The sequence below is a fragment of the Hylobates moloch genome, unplaced genomic scaffold (assembly GCF_009828535.3).
Source record: "Hylobates moloch isolate HMO894 unplaced genomic scaffold, HMol_V3 SCAFFOLD_16, whole genome shotgun sequence".
NCBI classification, from domain to species: domain Eukaryota; kingdom Metazoa; phylum Chordata; class Mammalia; order Primates; family Hylobatidae; genus Hylobates; species Hylobates moloch.
Window position 1 is genome coordinate 31,442,658 of NW_026652291.1, and position 18,235 is coordinate 31,460,892.

An 18,235-nucleotide genomic window follows, 5' to 3' on the forward strand; every position below is an offset into this window, starting at 1 on the left:
AGCAAGACCCCATCTCAAAAAAAAAAAGTATGTGTGTGTGTGTATATATATATATATACACACACATATATATGCCTTTTATATATATATAATATATATATTTTATTTTATATATATATACACACACATACATGCCTTTTATTTTTATATTTTATATATGCCTTATATTTTTATATATGCATTTTATATATGCCATATATATATATATGCCTTTTAATTTTACCTGCTGTCATTTTGCCAATGCAAGAATCAAGAAGAATCAAGAAGAGTCAATGAAAGTGGCAAGGAAGTGGGGAAGAACAGTTACACATTCTAAGAGTGGTCTGGGTTCAGTGATTACACTTTGGCTAGAGACTAGCACACGCTGGACCAAGTGGCTTGGAAAATCACCCTTGGACTCTTAGACTAAGAGTCAAGGAATCTTTATTTTGCTCCTGTGATATTAACATACTGTGTGACCCAGAATAATTCACTTCTCTATTCTGTTTCTCATGTTGTGAGGCTCTAACACGAAAGTCAGGGATTATATCTTATCTTTTGTATTTTTTCCCACCCTGCCCCATTTAGTGCCTAGAACAGGTTCTGCATGGTTTGTGACTCGATAAATGTTACTGCCCAAAATCATAACTGCACAGTGTTCAGAAAGATTTGAACACAGACTGATTTTGTCCACATCTCCCCACATCATTGTTGTCTGAGAAGGTCTTACAGCTCTCCCTACAGGTTAGGCTCCTGAAGACAGAAATCAACATTGTCCACTCTACACACACAGGTAAAAATACAATAAATGTTATTATAAGTGCAACAAGTCATTTGAAAAAGAAATCCCATCTTCAGAGTTCTAGCAACAACCTCAGACCTTCATTTCTATTCCCACTTGAGTTTTTCGTAAGAAGAGGCAAACATGCAGAGCCAAGGAGTAGACTGCCCAAAGGAATGTTGGTGCTGCACACACCTGTGTGGATGCGCCGGTGGTTCTTCAGGTTTCCAGCTGTAGTAAACTGCTTACCACAGCCAGACTCATGGCACATAAAGGGCTTCTCTCCATTGTGGGTCCTCATGTGCACCTTCAGCCTCTGCAGCACATAGAAGCTTTTCCCACAACCTTCTGCAGGACAGATGAAGGAGCGGTCATTTCTGCAAAAATAATCACATAAGGAAAAATATCTGAAAATACTCTTTGCAAGAGATGACAAGTCAAAGCCCCTACTGACTCTCAAGGCAAACAGTTAAGTCCAAAAACTGGATATATCAGAATCAACTGAAGACTTCGTTAAAACTATAGCTGGGTGGTGGCTCACGCCTGTAATCCCAGCTACTCTGGAGGCTGAGGCAGGAAGATTACTTGAGCCCAGGAGTTTGAGATCAGCTTGGGCAACATAGCGAGACCCTGTCTCTAAAAAAATTCTTTTTAATTAGCCAGGTGTGGTGGTGCAAGCCTGTAATCCCAAGTGAGGCTGATGTAGGAAGATGACTTGAGCACAGGAGTTCGAGGCTGCAGTGAGCTATGATGGTGCCACTGTACTCCAGCCTGGGTGACAAAGTGAGATCCTGTCTCTTAAATAAAAAAATATCAAACAAAAAACTACAGATGCCTAGCACCACCCCTTAAACTGATTTCATAGGTTCAAGGTAGGAGCCCATGCTTATTTGTTACTTTTAAGTTCTCAAAGGAAATATGTTTTATAATAAAATTTGAGAACTCTTGGTTTAAGGCCTTTAGGTCCCAAATGTCTTATTAAATATTTATCAAGAACGAGATAAATGAGACATGCAAATCCTTCTATTAAAGAAAAAAGGACATCTTAACCAGAAGTTAACTGGAGTCCCTACTTTCCTGTAATTTGTCAACCTGAGGGACAAGTTCCTCTGGAAGAATCAACTTTTGCATCAACGTATATCCAAATATGAGATCTCGGATTTGCTCACCGATGAGTCTTGAGGTGGTATTTAAAGTGAGCTGGCCATACAAATGTCCGGTCACAACCTTCAACTGTACACTTGAGCTTCTTTTCCACTTGAGGAAGGGGCCCAGAATCTTTTGGTTGTCCATCACCAGAACCAAGGTGGACATTTTCTCCTGTAACAGAGTCACATATTTGTAATCCAAGGAAGGACCCTACTCAGATATTTAGGCTCAAACAGTAAAGCTGCTATATTTTACTCCTAGTGATCATTAATCAGACATCTATCTTCATCTTCCCCAGTTATCTTTGTACGCACTTAACAGCAGAAACTTGGCCAGGCATGGTGCTCACACCTATAATCCCAAGCACTTTGGGAAGCCAAGGTGGGAGGACTGCTTGAGCTCAGGTGTTCCGAGACTAGCATGGGCAACATGGTGAAACCGTATCTTTACAAAACACAAACAAACAAACAAACAAAAATTAGACAGGCATGGTGGTGCAGTCCTGTAGTTGAGGCTCCAAGGCTGAGGCAGGAAGATCACTTAAGCCTGGGAGGTTGAGGGTATAGTGAGCTGTGACTGCACCACTGCACTCCAGCCTGGGTGACAGAGCAAGAATCTGTCAAAAAATAAATAAATATAATAAAACAATAGAAATGCAAGTGTTCTACATCTTCATTCCCTTACTCCAGAAAAACTACCAAAAACTATCATGCTTTGTTTCACAAGACTAGGCCTCTTTGACAAATGTAAGAGATATCCAAAATGGTTTGCTATTAGAAATCAGAATTAAAACCACTTTGCATTACACAGTTTGGTGGAGAAGCAGGGATAGCAACACTACCCGAGTAGGGTGCTACAAAGATGACAAAGTTCTGAGTAATTAAAAACACTGTATTTTGCTTGTGTCTGGGAGGCGGAGGCTGCAGTGAGCCGAGATTGCACCACTGCACTCCAGTCTAGGCAACAGAGTAAGACCCTGTTTCAAAAACAAACAAACAAAAAATCCCACCGTATTTTAAGAAGAAGTAGTCATTCTGGTTCAATGTGGGCTTTCTTTGACAGCCATTTTTAGATTTCCATCTTCTGAAATGAATTTGGCTATTTCCTGTCATTCTGGAAACTAAGAACCACCTTCCAATTTCCTGTACCACCCTTCTTTTAAATACTTAAGGAATTCAAAAACTCAGATGATTTTTAAATTTCTAACCACATTTTAAAAAGTAAGAGAAAATATCTACCGGAGTTTTGGTCAACAGAATAAAGAGAGGTGAGGAGAGGAGTACAAAGTGCCTCCCTTAAATGTAAACAAAATCAGTTACTTAAAAAATTTTATATAAATTCCAGATTAGCAAGTGGTGGTCCTTTTCTTTCACTTTCTTCAAGAAATACTTGAACATCAATAGAGAAAAAAATTAAGTCATTTAATTCTGCTATGAACATATGCAGGCAGTGTATCTTTCCACTAATATATACCTTAGCAATAAGATTTATATCTCCAGGCCGGGCGCGGTGGCTCACGCTTGTAATCCCAGCACTTTGGGAGGCTGAGGCGGGCGGATCATGAGGTCAGGAGATCGAGACCATGGTGAAACCCCGTCTCTACTAAAAATACAAAAAAATTAGCCGGGTGTGGTGGCAGGCGCCTGTAGTCCCAGCTACTCGGAGAGGCTGAGGCAGGAGAATGGCGTGAACCCGGGAGGCGGAGCTTGCAGTGAGCCGAGATCGCGCCACTGCACTCCAGCCTGGGTGACAGAGCAAGACTCCGTCTCAAAAAAAAAAAAAAAAAAAAAAAAAAGATTTGTATCTCCAAATTTCCCCCTCAATAGCCAAAAGTAGAATATATATGTTGTACCTATCACAACCCCTAGAACCTGATGGTTAATCAAAGGCAGTTTCTGTCCCATCTATTAATCTTCTCCTTGCTATACTTTACCAAATACTAGTCATAAAACTAATTGCTCCAAGGTCAGAGCAGAACCTAAGATGCTTCCTGCTAGTTACTATTAACTTTTTCTTTAATATTGCCCCAAGGTTTTTAAAAATGTGTTTACTTGAAAAATATCAGGGCCAGGCACAGTGGCTCAGGCCTGTAATCCCAGCACTTTGGGAGGCCGAGGTGGCAGATCATGAGGTCAGGAGATCAAGACCATCCTGGCTAACACAGTGAAACCCCGTCTCTACTAAAAATACAAAAAAAAAAAAAAAAAAATTAGCTGGGCGTGGTGGCGGGAGCCTGTAGTCCCAGCTACTCGGGAGGCTGAGGCAGGAGAATGGTGTGAACCCAGGAGGTGGAGCTGGCAGTGAGCTGAGATCGTGCCACTGCACTCCAGCCTGGGCGACAGAGCGAGACTCCGTTTCAAAAAAAAAAAAATCTACACATATAGCACAAAAATACATATGCCATGAAGGAATCTTCCCACCAACCCCAGAACTCCAGCTAATTGATTTCTAATGAAAGGTCTGTTAACATCATGCTTTTTTCTTTTAGTTTTTTTCTTTTCTTTTTTTTTTTTTTTTTTGACACAGGGTCTCATTTTGTTGCCCAGGCTGGAATCCAGTGGCATGATCTCAGTTCACTGCAGCCTCAACCTCCCCAGCTCAGGAGATCCTCCCACCTCAGCCTCCCAAGTAGCTAGGACTAGAGACAGGTGTGCACCACCATACCTGGCTAATTTTTTCTATTTTTTTGGTAGAGATGGGGTTTTGCCATGTTGCCCAGGCTGGTCTCCTGAGCTCAACAGATCCACCTGCCTTGGCCACCCAAAGTGCTGGGATTACAGGCAGGAGCCACTGCACCGGCCAAAAATATCATGCTAATACAGTGATTCAAATCAGTGATAGTAAGGGCTTTCTGGATTCCATTTTATAGATATAATAAGAATATTAATATAATCATAAAATAGGAAAAATGAATACATAGAATAAGGCAAGGCTAAGAAATCATTGAAACTCCTCCTGCTCAAGAATGAAGATTATCAATATATGCTCAAATAAATATAAGGCAAATTTTTCCCTAAAAAAAAAAAAAAAAGCCTCCCCGTCTGGGAAGTGAGGAACGCCTCGGCCCGGCCGCCCTGTCTGGGAAGTGAGGAGAGCGCCTCTGCCCAGCCACCTATCTCTGGGAAGAAGTGAGGAGCGTCTCTGCCTGGCCACCCCGTCTGGGAAGTGAGGAGCGCCTCTGCCCGGCCGCTCCGTCTCGGAGGTCTACCACGGAGGCCAGAAGCAATGTGGGGGCTGGACGTGGTGGCTCACGCCTGTGGTCCCGGCACTCTGGGGGGCGAGGCGGGTTGATCACTTCGGGCTAGGAGTTCGAGACCAGTCTGGCCAACATGGTGAAACATGAAAAATACAACAGACAAACTAACCAACCAACTCAGTGACAACAAAACAGGTCTACCCTGGAGTCATACTCTAATTTTTTCTATTTTCCTCCCTTTCTGATCCTTTATCCCACTTTCTTTTTCTTCCTCTTCCTTCTCCCTCTTCTTTGTCAAATAGAGGATTGAGTTATTATCACTGACCCATATAAAGTCCCTCTCTCATTTATTTTAACTCCCACCCCCCATTTCTATTCCCCGACTTCCCATGTGCAACCTTCCTAATATGTTTGATACGCATCTTTTTGTTTGTATGTATTATTAGAAAATGTTTATTGTTTTTGTGTGCAAAAAAAATTAATTAAAAAAAAAAATCCCTCAGAAAAGAGTGTATTTGAGTTCTACCATGTTGGCCAGGCTGGTCTTGAACTCCTGACCTCCAGTGATCTGCCCACCTTGGCCTCCCCAAGTGCTGGGATTACAGGTGTGAGCCACTGCACCCGGCTGCCGTATGGTTTCCGTTACAACTACTCAGCTTTGCCATAGTAGCAGCCTTAGACAATTTGTAAGTAATGTGGATGCCTATGTTCCCATAAAACTTTAATTATAAAAACAGGTGGGGATTTGGCCCAAAGGCCTTTGCTGACCTGATATACAACATCTTATGCAAAACTAAAACGTTTCTGTATTTCAAACAACTTAGATTGTAAGTGAAGATAACGTGCTCTGAAAAACTATGCTAGAGGACTCACAAAGTGACTTCAGTGTCGACAATGACAAAGATATTTATGTTAAAAATGCATTAAAATATTGAATAAAATCACTTCAGTACATGTTAGTGCAAGGGTGTCCAATCTTTTGGCTTCCCTGAGCCACACTAAAAGAAGAAATGTCTTGGACCACACATAAAATATACTAATACTAATGACAGCTGGTGAGCTTTAAAAACAAACAAACAAACAAAATCTCATAATGTTTTAAGAAAGTTTACGAATTTGTGTTGGGCTGCATTCAAAGGCATCCTGGGCCACATGTGGCCCACAGGCCATGAGTTGGACAAGCTTGTGTTAGTGGGTGAAAGCAATATTGATATATTTCATATGATTTAAAATGTGTATGTGGGACCAGGTGCGGTGGCTTATGCATGTAATCCCAGCACTGCGGGAGGCCGAGGCCGGCAGATCACCTTGGGTCAGGAGTTTGAGACCAGCCATGGCCAACATGGTGAAACCCTGTGTCTACTAAAAATACAAAAATTAGCTGGGCATGGTGGCATGCATATGTAGTCCCAGCTACTCGGGAGGCTGAGGCAGAGAATCACTTGAGCCCAGGAGGCAGAGTTTGCAGTGAGCCGAGATTGCACTGCTGCACTCCAGAATGGGCAACAGAGTGAGACTCAGTCTCAAAAAAATAAATAATTAATTAATTAAAATGTGTATGTATAACCAAAATCATAAAGCTTCCAAATAGCAACCTATAATGTTAATTTTATCTACATGCTTAAAGGTTTACATAACTAAGTTAGAAAAAAATAAAAGGCTTTTAGGGAATTATCTTGCTGGAAAATAAAAGATTGTCTTGTATTTGGGGTGATTTTTTTTTTTTTGGGAGACCAAGTTTCGCTCTTGTTGCCCAGGCTGGAGTGCAGTGGTGTGATCTCGACTCACTGCAACTGCACTCCGCCTCCCGGGTTCAAGCAATTCTCCTGTCTCGGCCTTCCTGAGTAGCTGGGATTACATGCATGCGTCACCACGCCCAGCTAATTTTGTATTTTTAGTAGAGACGGGGTTTCTCCATGTTGGTCAGGCTGGTCTTGAATTCCTGACCTCAGATGATCTGCCTGCCTCAGCCTCCCAAAGTGCAGGGATTACAGGCGTGAGCCACAACGCCCAGCCTATTTGGGGTGATTTTATATTCAGGCATACAAAGTAGTTGTTAAGATAGTAAGGCAACATACTTTGAGAGTAAGAAAAACATCCACACAATGCTTTGCTGATTATAACATTTCTCAGATAGAATGTTACATAATCTCCATAATAAGCCAATCAGGAAAGCTGTCTGATCTCTATGTTCAGATCATAAGAAAATTGAAGCTAAGGGAGGTTAAACTGCCCAAGGCAAGGAACTAGTAAATGATGGTGCCAGGCCTGGATCCCAAGCTCTCAGATTCTAAATTGCAAGCTCCCCTCCCTACGCTGCTTCTCATTGGCAAATATGACAGTATTTCTTCAATGTAAGAGGAAATGCTGAAGGTTTCAGCATCCAGAGATTGGCACATACATCTCAGGAAGAACCTGAACTTTAAGGGTCCCACCAAAATGTTAAAATGAATCATTCTAAGTAGCACTATGGTAGTCATAAACAGAACTAAGTATTTTGAAAACGAATAGTTTAGAGTTTGGCTGGGCATGGTTGCTCACACCTAAAATCTCAGCACTTAGGGAGCCAGAAGCAGGAGGAGAACCTGAGTCCAGGAGTTTGAGACCTGTCTGGCAATAGAGCAAAACCCCATTCTCCACAAAAAAAGAAAAAAAAGGACCAAAAAAAAAAAAAAAAAGATTTAATGTTTCAAAATATTCATAGGGAACTCTAGTTCTCTATGAGAAATTTTAACCTTTTATTTTCATTTGAATGGTAATCAAAAAATAAGCACATACTAGATAATCTGCATAAACTCCAAACAACTGTGTACTAAGTGCTTAAGCTTAGTTTGTGATAATGATAGCATTAAACCATGTAGTATTGAGTTGTCACATGTTAATGAGAAAACACAGAAGCAGACCTAAAAAAGTATTCAACACATGCTACATAAGCAAAGATTCTGCAGTGGTCTGAATAGAGCCATGGTTCTCAAGCTTTAACATGTATCCGAACCAAGTTTCTGACTCAGTAGGTCTGGCATGGGCCTGAGAGTTTGCATTTCTCAGTTCCCACATGACATCAATGATCCAGTGACAATGCTTTGAAAATTACTAGAACAGAGAAAAGTGACACAGAGTAAGTAGTATAGGCAGGCTGAACTGAAAAGAAAAAGCATTAAAACCATCATAGCTAATTGTTAAACTGCCATGAGCAGCAATTTAGTTTCAGCGAAACATAATTCTCTGCCACAATGACTTAATGTTATTTTTATTTTCGTGGGTTTGGTAGTTTTATTCCTATTAACTGATAAAACTGTTTTGATTTCATGATGGTATAAGAGCTCTAAGTGAGGCCGGACGCGGTGGCTCACGCTTGTAATCCCAGCACTTTGGGAGGCCGAGGCGGGCGGATCACAAGGTCAGGAGATCGAGACCACGGTGAATGTGGTGGTGGGCGCCTGTACCCAGCTACTCGGAGAGGCTGAGGCAGGAGAATGGCGTGAAGCCGGGAGGCGAAGCTTGCAGTGAGCCGAGATTGCGCCACTGCACTCCAGCCTGGGCGACAGAGCGAGACTCCGTCTCAAAAAAAAAAAAAGAGCTCTAAGTATATGAAGTTTACACAGAATTTACGTTTTTGCATATTTAAGAGACATTACAATAAAAAAATTCAAACCCAGGATGTATATTATTTTTTCTTTCAAAGGGGCTCTGTACATTATTTAAAGTTGAGAATTCAGAATACTAGTTGGTTTTGAACACAAATCTGGCATGGCCAAGTTATTTTATACAAAATAAAATTTAAACAATTTACAGATTTCTAGCCTTCTGCTCTCATCAATAGAATAACTTGAATTATATACAACTCAAACCGGCCACTGCATTACCAAAATCTTTGCACAGAATAGTGGCAAGGAAAATGCTGACAGGCCTCACCATTGCTGCTGGTTTTTGCATTCTTTGCCAGTTGTGCACGAGTAGCAGCAATCAAACTATCATGGGCCAACTCTTGAACCCGGAGGAACCATGGAATGCTACTGTCTGTGCTCTCACTGGAGAGGAAATCATTCCCTGAATCTTCTGCCTCATCCTGTACGAACACTAAGTGCTCAGCTGAAGAGCCCAGACCTGGAAGAAACAAAATATATGAAAAGTTAGCAACCAAGCAAGCCTTTTATTTGCCTTGGCTCAGAGACTCTCCATGTCCCTTTTTTTTTTTTTTTTTTGAGTCTCGCTCTGTCACTCAGGCTGGAGTGCGGCAGCGCAATCTCAGCTTACTGCAACCTATGCTTCCCAGGTTCAAGCGATTCTCTTGCCTTAGCCTCCTGAGTAGCTGGGATTACAGGCATGTGCCACCACACCTGGCTATTTTTGTATTTTTAGTAGAGACGGGGTTTCACCATGTTGGTCAGGCTGGTCTTGAACTCCTGACCTCGTGATCCGCCCACCTCGGCCTCCCAAAGTACTGGGATTACAGGCGTTGAGTCACTGCGCCCGGCCCAGAAACTCTCCATGTCCTAAATAAGCTATTCCTGACCTTCGCCTTTTACCTCAAACTTCTCACTGAAGAGTAGGCTATCACCTTTCTACCTTTAGTCTACAAGCTTGTCATTACCTTGCCCCCTCTGGTTTCAGAGGCAAAGCTATCTTTCTTGGTCAACCAGACTAACCCCCACCTACTGTATTTCATTCTCATGCTTCAATTATCACCCCATATATACTTGTGTTATCTCCTCTCTCCCATCTGCAACTGGTTCCTATCGGCCAGCATTTCCTTATGTCTTTAAATATGTCTTAACTCAAGTCTCTCACCCTTATTTTTAAAAAGAATTAGAAAACCCGAAATACTTCTCTAGCTATTACCTTCTTCCCTGTTCCTTTAAAGTCAAGTTTCTTGAACAAGTGTACCTTCTAACTTGCATATCTATTGTCTTACCTCCCATCGACTCCCCATCTCTTTAACCCTGGCCTCTACATCAGCTACCACAGTAACAATTGCTCTTGCTAGGGTCACCAGACACACACTTCTTCTCACTAATAAGCCCATCATGTAGTATTTGGCATGATTTCGTATCTTTTCTGCCTTAAAACTTCTTCCTCCCTTGGCTTCCCTGCTACCAATCTCTCCCAGTTCTCTTCATCCCCTTCCAGCTGCTCCTTCCTGCTCTTCTGTCGTCCTCTTAAATGTTTTTTCCCAGAGTCCCAGACTTGCCTTCTTTTCTGTTTATGCTTGAGACTTCTCTTGAATCAAAGAATCTGTGTTCATTGTTTCATACGTTTCCTGAATGCTGATAAGCACCAAAACAGACCTTCCTAGAACTCTGGATTCCTGTTTCTAACTCTCTAAAGGACATGTCCTCCTGAATATACCTCCAAAATCTCAACATAAATAGGCACAGATTGGAACTAATCATCCTCCCCCAGGCCTTGCTCTTCCTGTGCGACCTCAGTAAATGGCACTACATAATTTCCCAAACAAGATATGAGTCATACTAGAGTCCTCCCTCTCCCTCTACATATTCAAATGGTCACCAAACACACCAATTCTCCAAAATAATAAAATACTAAAGCTTCTTTCTATTTTAAGTATGACTAAGTTAAATATGCTCCACCCCTAATTTTTTTCTTAGGCATAAGCAGAGCTCAAAAAAAAGGAAAGAATACCTGCTCTTGTTAGGTTAAGAAGAATAAAAGAAGTGCTATCACTTGGCTGTAGATCTTGCAGCAAGCTAGAAGACTCTGAAGTGGACAAAAACTCCGGGGATTTCTGTACAGTCTGAGCTCTCGTCTCCTCTCCGTCTGGACCCACATTCACCCGAAGGCTTCTCAAAACAGCTGAGGAAGGGACCTCCTTGGAGGAGTTAGAATGATTTGTAGTATCATCTAGTAAAGGGAAAATACCACAGCTTTATGTAGCACCTATCTCTAGGAGCCCACCATTTTGATACACAGCACCCAACATCTCTTGGAAGCTAACATCCTTATAGGAGCAGACAGCATTCTCTTTTGTTTTTTTTTTTGAGACGGAGTCTCGCTCTGTCGCCCAGGCTGGAGTGCAGTGGCGCAATCTCGGCTCACTGCAAGCTCCACCTCCCGGGTTCACGCCATTCTCCCGCCTCAGCCTCTCCGAGTAGCTGGGACTACAGGCGCCAGCCACCACGCCTGGCTAATTTTTTTGTATTTTTTTTTAGTAGAGACGGGGTTTCACCATGGTCTCGATCTCCTGACCTCGTGATCCGCCCGCCTCGGCCTCCCAAAGTGCTGGGATTACAAGCGTGAGCCACTGCGCCCGGCCAGCATTCTCATTACACAAATAAAAACTTTGTCTTACAGAAGAACAGAGAGATGGCTTTATGTTCCAAAGGCAGTCAGCCAAAATGTGAGGAACAGGATTCTCTGTCACTTGGCAGTAATGGTTGGTGAATAACCAACCATTCACATTTGGACATCATCACAGAATTTAGTCCTTTTTGAGGCCAGAAATCAGTACTTTCTCCTTGAAAAATATAGCTATACAATGAATACTAACTCAAGAATAGGATCTACATTTTATTTTTCCTGGAGAGAGCTCCCTCTCCTTAACTTTTATATTAGGTTGGTGCAAAAGCTATTGCAGTTTTTGCCATTACCTTTTTACCTCTGGTTGTATCTCAGGCTGTGGTATTTTTTCTGTGCCACCACGCCTGGTTAACTTTTCTATTTTTGGTAGAGACAGGGTTTCACCAGCCAGGCTGGTCTCGAACTCCTGACCTTAAGTGATCCACCCACCTCGGCCTCCCAAAGTGTTGGGATTATAGGCATGAGCAACCACGCCCGGCCTATAATACTGTGTTTTATGAGCTGGGAGGCAAGTATTTGGATTTTCATTTACTTTTATTTATACTTGTATGTCTAAAATACTTTAAATAAAAATTAAAACTAAAAGAAATGTGGAAAAGAAGGTGAATGCATTTTTTTTTAAATCCATTCATTAGTTGATGAACACTAAAGCTGATTCCATATCTTGGTTATTGTGAATAATGCTGCAATTAACACGTAAGTATAGACATCTTTGACTTACTGATTTCAATTCCTTTGGATATATACCTACAAGTGAGATTGCTGGGTCATAAAGTAGCTCCATTTTTAGTTTTCTGAGAAACTTCCATACGGTTTCCATAATGGCTGTACTAACTTACATTCCCACCAACAGTGTACAAAGGTTCCCTTTTCTCCATATCCTTGCCAACACTTGTTATCTTCCATCTTTATGATAACAGTCATTCTAAGGGAAGATGAACACTCTGTTGTTTTCATTTCCTTAATTATTGTTTGTTTATACATATATTTTTTAAATTTATTATTACTATTTCTTTTAGACAGGGTGTTGCTCTATCCACCCAGGATGGAGTACGGTGGTGCAATCACAGCTTACTGCAGCCTCAAACTCCTTGGCTCAAGTGATCTTCCCACCTCAGCTGGGACTACAGGTGCACACCACCATGCCCAGCTAATTTTTAATTTTTTGTAGAGACGAGGTCTCCCCATGTTGCCCAGGCTGGTCTCAATCTCCGGGGCTCAAGCTATCCTCCTGCCTCAGCCTCCCAAAGTGCTGGGATTACAGGCATGAGCCACCACACTGGGCCTGTCTTCAACTTTTCTAACTGGTTCTTTCCTCTTAGCATAAAGCAACCCTCAAATATCTCAGATCTTAACACAAACAAAAAATTTCCCTCTATCTTACCGCCTTCTCTTTTTCCCTCATACCAGGAGAGCCTTTAGAAGTATGTATTGATAGGCCTGGTGCAGTGGCTCACGCCTGTAATCCCAGCACTTTGGGAGGCCAAGGCGGACTGATCACTTGAGGTCAGGAGTTCAAGACCAGCCTGGCCAACATGGTGAAACCCTGTTTCTACTAAAAATGCAAAAATTAGCCAGGCATAGTGGCACACACCTGTAATCCCAGCTACTTAGGAGGCTGAGGCAGGAGAATAGCTTGAACTCGAGAGGTGAGGCAGAGGTTGCAGTGAGCCAAGATTGCGCCACTACACTCCAGCCTGGGCGACAGAGTGACACTCCCTCTCAAAAAAAAAAAAAAAAAAAAAAAAAAACCAAGTATGTATACTCAAGTCACTGCAGCCTGACTTTCCATCCTCTTCTCTCCATGGAACAGGTTCTGCCAAAGTCAGTAATGGACTCCTTTTAGTCCCTATTTCACTGGGCCTGTCAGTAGCATTTGATACAATGATTTCCCCTGGGTTTCATGCCTCCACTCTGCTGATGTTCATCCAACTATTTTAGTCTTTGTTTCTTCCCTCCTTTACAAGTTCTCCTGCCCTACCCTGTACCTTAAATAAAGAGTTCCATAGTTTTGCATTGACCTTTTTTCCCCATTCTTACACTCTCTGGGTGATCATATCCATTCCTGTGGCTTAAACTACCAACGCACTAATGATTTCATAGTTGCTTTTTCTCCATGACTCCTAATTTTTACAGTTTCCACCAGTTATTAAACGATATATTCATTCCACAAGTAACATAGAGTAGGCTATGCTCTTAAGACTTCTTTATCCTATTTCTAGTGATCTTAATTTTTACCTGGTAACATTAGCCGACTGCATTCTGAGGCTTCAGTCACGGGAAGGAGGGACAAACAAGTAATATCTTTAGCTTCTGATTCTACAAGCCCCTGTCCCAGTGGGATGGACGTATTCTGAACAAACTGTACCAGGAGCTGGGGGAAGAAAAGACAACACGGAGAAATACAAGTTGTTAGAAATGTATCTAAACCTCTGAATTTACCAAAAGGTAATATTAAGACTGTTCACTAGTCTCATCCATATTCAAAGAAAAACTAAACATAATATCTAAAGTTATTTTATCAAGTTCTCTGTTCTAGAGAACAGCTGATTTAGATAAAGTCATGTGCTGCATAACGACATTTCAGTTAACAGACCACATATAGGATGATGTTCCCGTAAGATTGTAATATCCTATTTTTACTGTACTTTCTCCAGGTTTAGATATGTTTAGATACACAATGTTTACCACTGTGCTTCAACTGCCTACAGTATTCAGTACAGTTAACATGCTATATAGGTTTGCAGCCTAGGGGCAATAGGGTATACCATACAGCCTAGAGTGTAGCAAGCTAAACCATCCAGGTTTGTGTAAGTATACTCTACCATGTTTGCATAATAATGATATCAACTACCATCACATTTCTCAGAATGTATCTCTATCACTAAGTCACACTTCACTGTAATTAAGTTAACCTCTGCCACCTTCTGTCAAACAGAGAAATGATAAAAATTGATAAAAATAATTACATTTTAAAATAATGGCTTAAAAAAATCAACTGCATCATATTGATTACATTTTACAAAGCACTTTTCTGTGTACTGGCTCATTTAATTATTGCATTAACCCAGTAAGATTTAAGGTGTATTTTTTTTTTTTTGAGACGGAGTCTCGCTCTGTCGCCCAGGCTGGAGTGCAGTAGCACGATCTCGGCTCACTGCAAGCTCCGCCTCCTGGGTTCCCGCCATTCTCCTGCCTCAGCCTCCCAAATAGCTGGGACTATAAGCGCCCGCCACCACGCCCAGCTAATTTTTTTTGTATTTTTAGTAGAGACAGGGTTTCACCGTGTTAGGCAGGATGGTCTCGAACTCCTGACCTCATGACCACCCGCCTCAGCTTCCCAAAGTGCTGGGATTACAGGCGTGAGCCACCACACCCAGCCTTAAGGTGTATTTTACAGCTGGGGAATCAAATTGAAGACATTAAGTGACTTGTCTAAGGTCACATGACTAGTTAGGAGCAATGCCAATCCTCAAATTTAAGTAATCTGATACCAAATTCAGGTGACCACTCTGCAACACAGATGTGCTAAATTTAAAGCAAGAAAAGTGAACAACAAAAAATGTTTAAATCCCCAATCACATTTAGAAAGAAAATACTTAGATATATATAAAATAAAAGAATTTGTAGTAGTAAATATCTATATACTTATACACCTATACATCACATGTATCTCATATTTATGTGTATATTTATATATAAACATATATTTTTATTTATAAGATTTTATTACATTATCTAAATGTATAATGATTTCACATATACTGAAAAACAGATATAAAAACAATCACAAAAGATAAAAATATAATTTTTAAATCTTTGAAAAAATAGTAACAACCAAACCATATAGCTTATAAAACCTAAAATATTTATTATCTGGCCCATTAAAGAAAAAATTTGCTGACCCCTAAACTAAAGATAAACTTTGAAATACAGCCCACCAAAAGAAAAGGAAACAAGCTGACTGGGCTCACCTCTGGTTTGGATTCTAACTCATCTGATAACATTGATTCAGCTTCCAAAACCTGTAGCTATTCAGGGGACAAGTTCAAATTTAATTCAGAGTCAATGATACCTTCCTGTTATGTTCATATTCCTCTAGGAAATACTATGCTCTTCCTGTAAGATGTTGTACTAGGTGGGTAATCAATGTAACCTAGAATAGGGGTAAAAAAGAGAGAGGGGGCATTAAAAGCAGTGGGAAAAAACAGGTACATAAAGACAGTTCTTTACATATACAAAAAAAATCAAAACAAGCAAGCAAATAAAGAATTCAAACCAAAACACTTCTTTTAAAATACAACAAGCTCAACAGGCATCAAAACCCATAAAAATACTACGCTTTGATGCAGTATTTCACCTCTAATAATCTAAAAAACTATCTTAAATATGGATAGAGCTATGTCCAAAGATGTCCATCTTATCCTACATAATAATAAACAACTGGAAGCAATGTATACACACACCCCCCCCCCCCCAATTAGGGAATGGTTGATTAAATATGGCACTGTCACTTCAAAATATGCTATGAAGTGTTGGGCGTGGTGGCTTACACCTGTAATCCCAGCACTTTGATAGGCTGAAGCAGGTGGATCACTTGCGGTCAACAGTTTGAGACCAGCCTGGCCAACATAGTGAAACCCCCTCTCTACTAAAAATGCAAAAATTAGCTGGGCATGGTCACAGGCACCTGTAATCCCAGCTACTCGGGAGACTGAGGCAGGAGAATCCCTTGAACCCAGGAGGTGGAGGTTGCAGTGAGCCAAGGTCGGACCACTGCACTCCAGCCTGGGCGACAGAGTGAGACTCTATCTCAAAAAACAAACCAACAAACAAATGCTATGAAGACAATGCAACAACAGATGACTGACACGTTAAATTATAAAAATAAAATACAAAGTTATATACTTGCTATTATTAAAACTAGTTATAATAAGCATCAGAAAAAGTAAAAGGAGATTCATACAGCTACGACAGTAGCTACACTGTGTGGTAGGCTGGTAGTTTTCTTTTCTCAATTTTCCAATATTTCTAAAAGGCAACCATATTGTTTTGATAATTTTTTAAATTACATTAAAAAAAAAAGAGTTAAAATTTGAAGAGCATTTCCCAAAGGTAGTACTCTCAGGACCCTGATGCGGCTGTTCTCTCCCTTTTATTTATTTATTTATTTATTTATTTATTTATTTATTTATTTATTTATTTATTTTGAGATGGAGTTTTGCTCTTGTTGCCCAGGCTGGAGCGCAATGGCACGATCTCGGCTCACCACAACCTCTGCCTCCCAGGTTCAAGCAATTCTCCTGCCTCAGCCTCCCGGAGTAGCTGGGATTAGAGGCATGCGCCACCACGCCTGGCTAATTTTGTATTTTTAGCAGAGACGGTTTCTCCATGTTGGTCAGGCTGGTCTCGAACTACCGACCTCAGGTGATCCACCTGCCGTGGCCTCCCAAAGTGCTGAGATTACAGGCGTGAGCCACCGCGCCCAGCCACTCCCTATAATTTAAATTCTTACTTTCTTATAGCTTAGTTTCTTTTCAGGATTTTGGAATGTGAGTCCATTTTATTTTGTATAACTGTTACTAAAATTGGGAGCACTATTACAAATAATCCTACAGTGTAAAATGTATCCAGGATGGGTATATTTTCAATCAACAGGTACTTTAAATTTCCAGTTAATACCAGGTAGTGTGGAAAGGTAGAACAAGACAGACTTTACAAAGAGGGCACTTAGGCTGGGCGTGGTGGCTCACGCCTGTAATCCCAGCACTTTGGAAGGCCGAGGCGGGTGGGTCACCTGAGGTCAGGAGTTCAAGACCAGCCTAGCCAATATGGCGAAACCCCGTCTCTACTAAAAATACAAAAATTAGCCGGACATGTGGCGGGTGCCTGTAATCCCAGCTACTCAGGAGGCTGAGGCAGGAGAATCGCTTGAACCTGGGAGACAGAGGTTGCAGTGAGCTGAGACTGCGTCACTGTACTCCAGCCTGGGTGACAGAGCAAGACTCCATCTCAAAAAAAAAAAAAAAAGTATATGAATAAATGATTTTTTGTCCTGTTGGTTTCTCACTCTCTTTCTAGCTGCCTGAAATCCTCATTTTTCATCGTTAAAAAAAGTAACCATTTAGGCCAGGAGCGGCGGCTCACGCCTGTAATCCCAGCATTTTGGGAGGGCGAGGCGGGCAGATCACGAGGTCAGGAGATCAAGACCATCCTGGCCAATACGGTGCAACCCCGTCTCAACTAAAATACAAAAAATTAGCTAGGTGTGGTGGCAAGTGCCTGCAGTCCCAGCTACTCAGGAAGCTGAGGTAGGGGAATCGCTTGGACCTGGGAGGCGGAGATTGCAGCAAGCCGAGATCGCTCCACTGTACTCCAGCCAGGGTGACAGAGCAAGACTCTGTGTCAAAAAAAAAAAAAAAAAAAAAAAAAGAAGTAACCATTTACAAGATATAAATAGAAATGCTCCTTCCAAGTTTCCCACATAAAGTATCACAAATCCCTGACTTTTCTTCCACACACGTTTTTCTTATTCAAGCACTGCAACAGCTTCATATGGTTTATCCATCCCTCTATTTAGAGAGGAAGGAACCAACGCTGAATATATTACTTAATTACCAAGTTATTAAGTTACAAAGCCAGGACTCCCACCCACACCGGAAGTATGTAGGAACCATTGGCGTGAATAGTGATTACATCTCTCTAGGTTTGACCCTGAATCTCTATGGCCTAAGAATTCCTTTTCTCAGCCTAGGCAACACAGTGAGACCCTATGTCTTTTTTTTTTTTTTTTTTTTTTTTTGAGACTGAGT

At 41.3% G+C, this 18,235-nt stretch overlaps 1 protein-coding gene across 5 annotated transcripts in view; it reads right to left on the reverse strand.

Moving 5' to 3' along the window:
• Positions 1–18,235, reverse strand: part of ZNF410 (zinc finger protein 410) — a 47,574-nt gene that overhangs the window by 26,600 nt on the left and 2,739 nt on the right. For 4 of the 5 annotated variants that reach the window (XM_032180272.2, XM_032180270.2, XM_032180271.2 and 1 more), the window contains exons 2-7: positions 15,398–15,579; positions 13,662–13,797; positions 10,749–10,967; positions 9,021–9,212; positions 1,930–2,080; positions 956–1,137 (exon numbers count right to left, since the gene is read on the reverse strand). In XM_032180272.2, coding sequence (XP_032036163.1) covers positions 956–1,137; positions 1,930–2,080; positions 9,021–9,212; positions 10,749–10,967; positions 13,662–13,797; positions 15,398–15,430 — 913 coding nt within the window. In that variant the 5' untranslated portion in view covers positions 15,431–15,579. Of the gene's footprint in view, positions 1–955; positions 1,138–1,929; positions 2,081–9,020; positions 9,213–10,748; positions 10,968–12,170; positions 12,349–13,661; positions 13,798–15,397; positions 15,580–18,235 lie in introns of those variants that run through there. The other variant, XM_058429330.1, reaches the window with a different exon arrangement.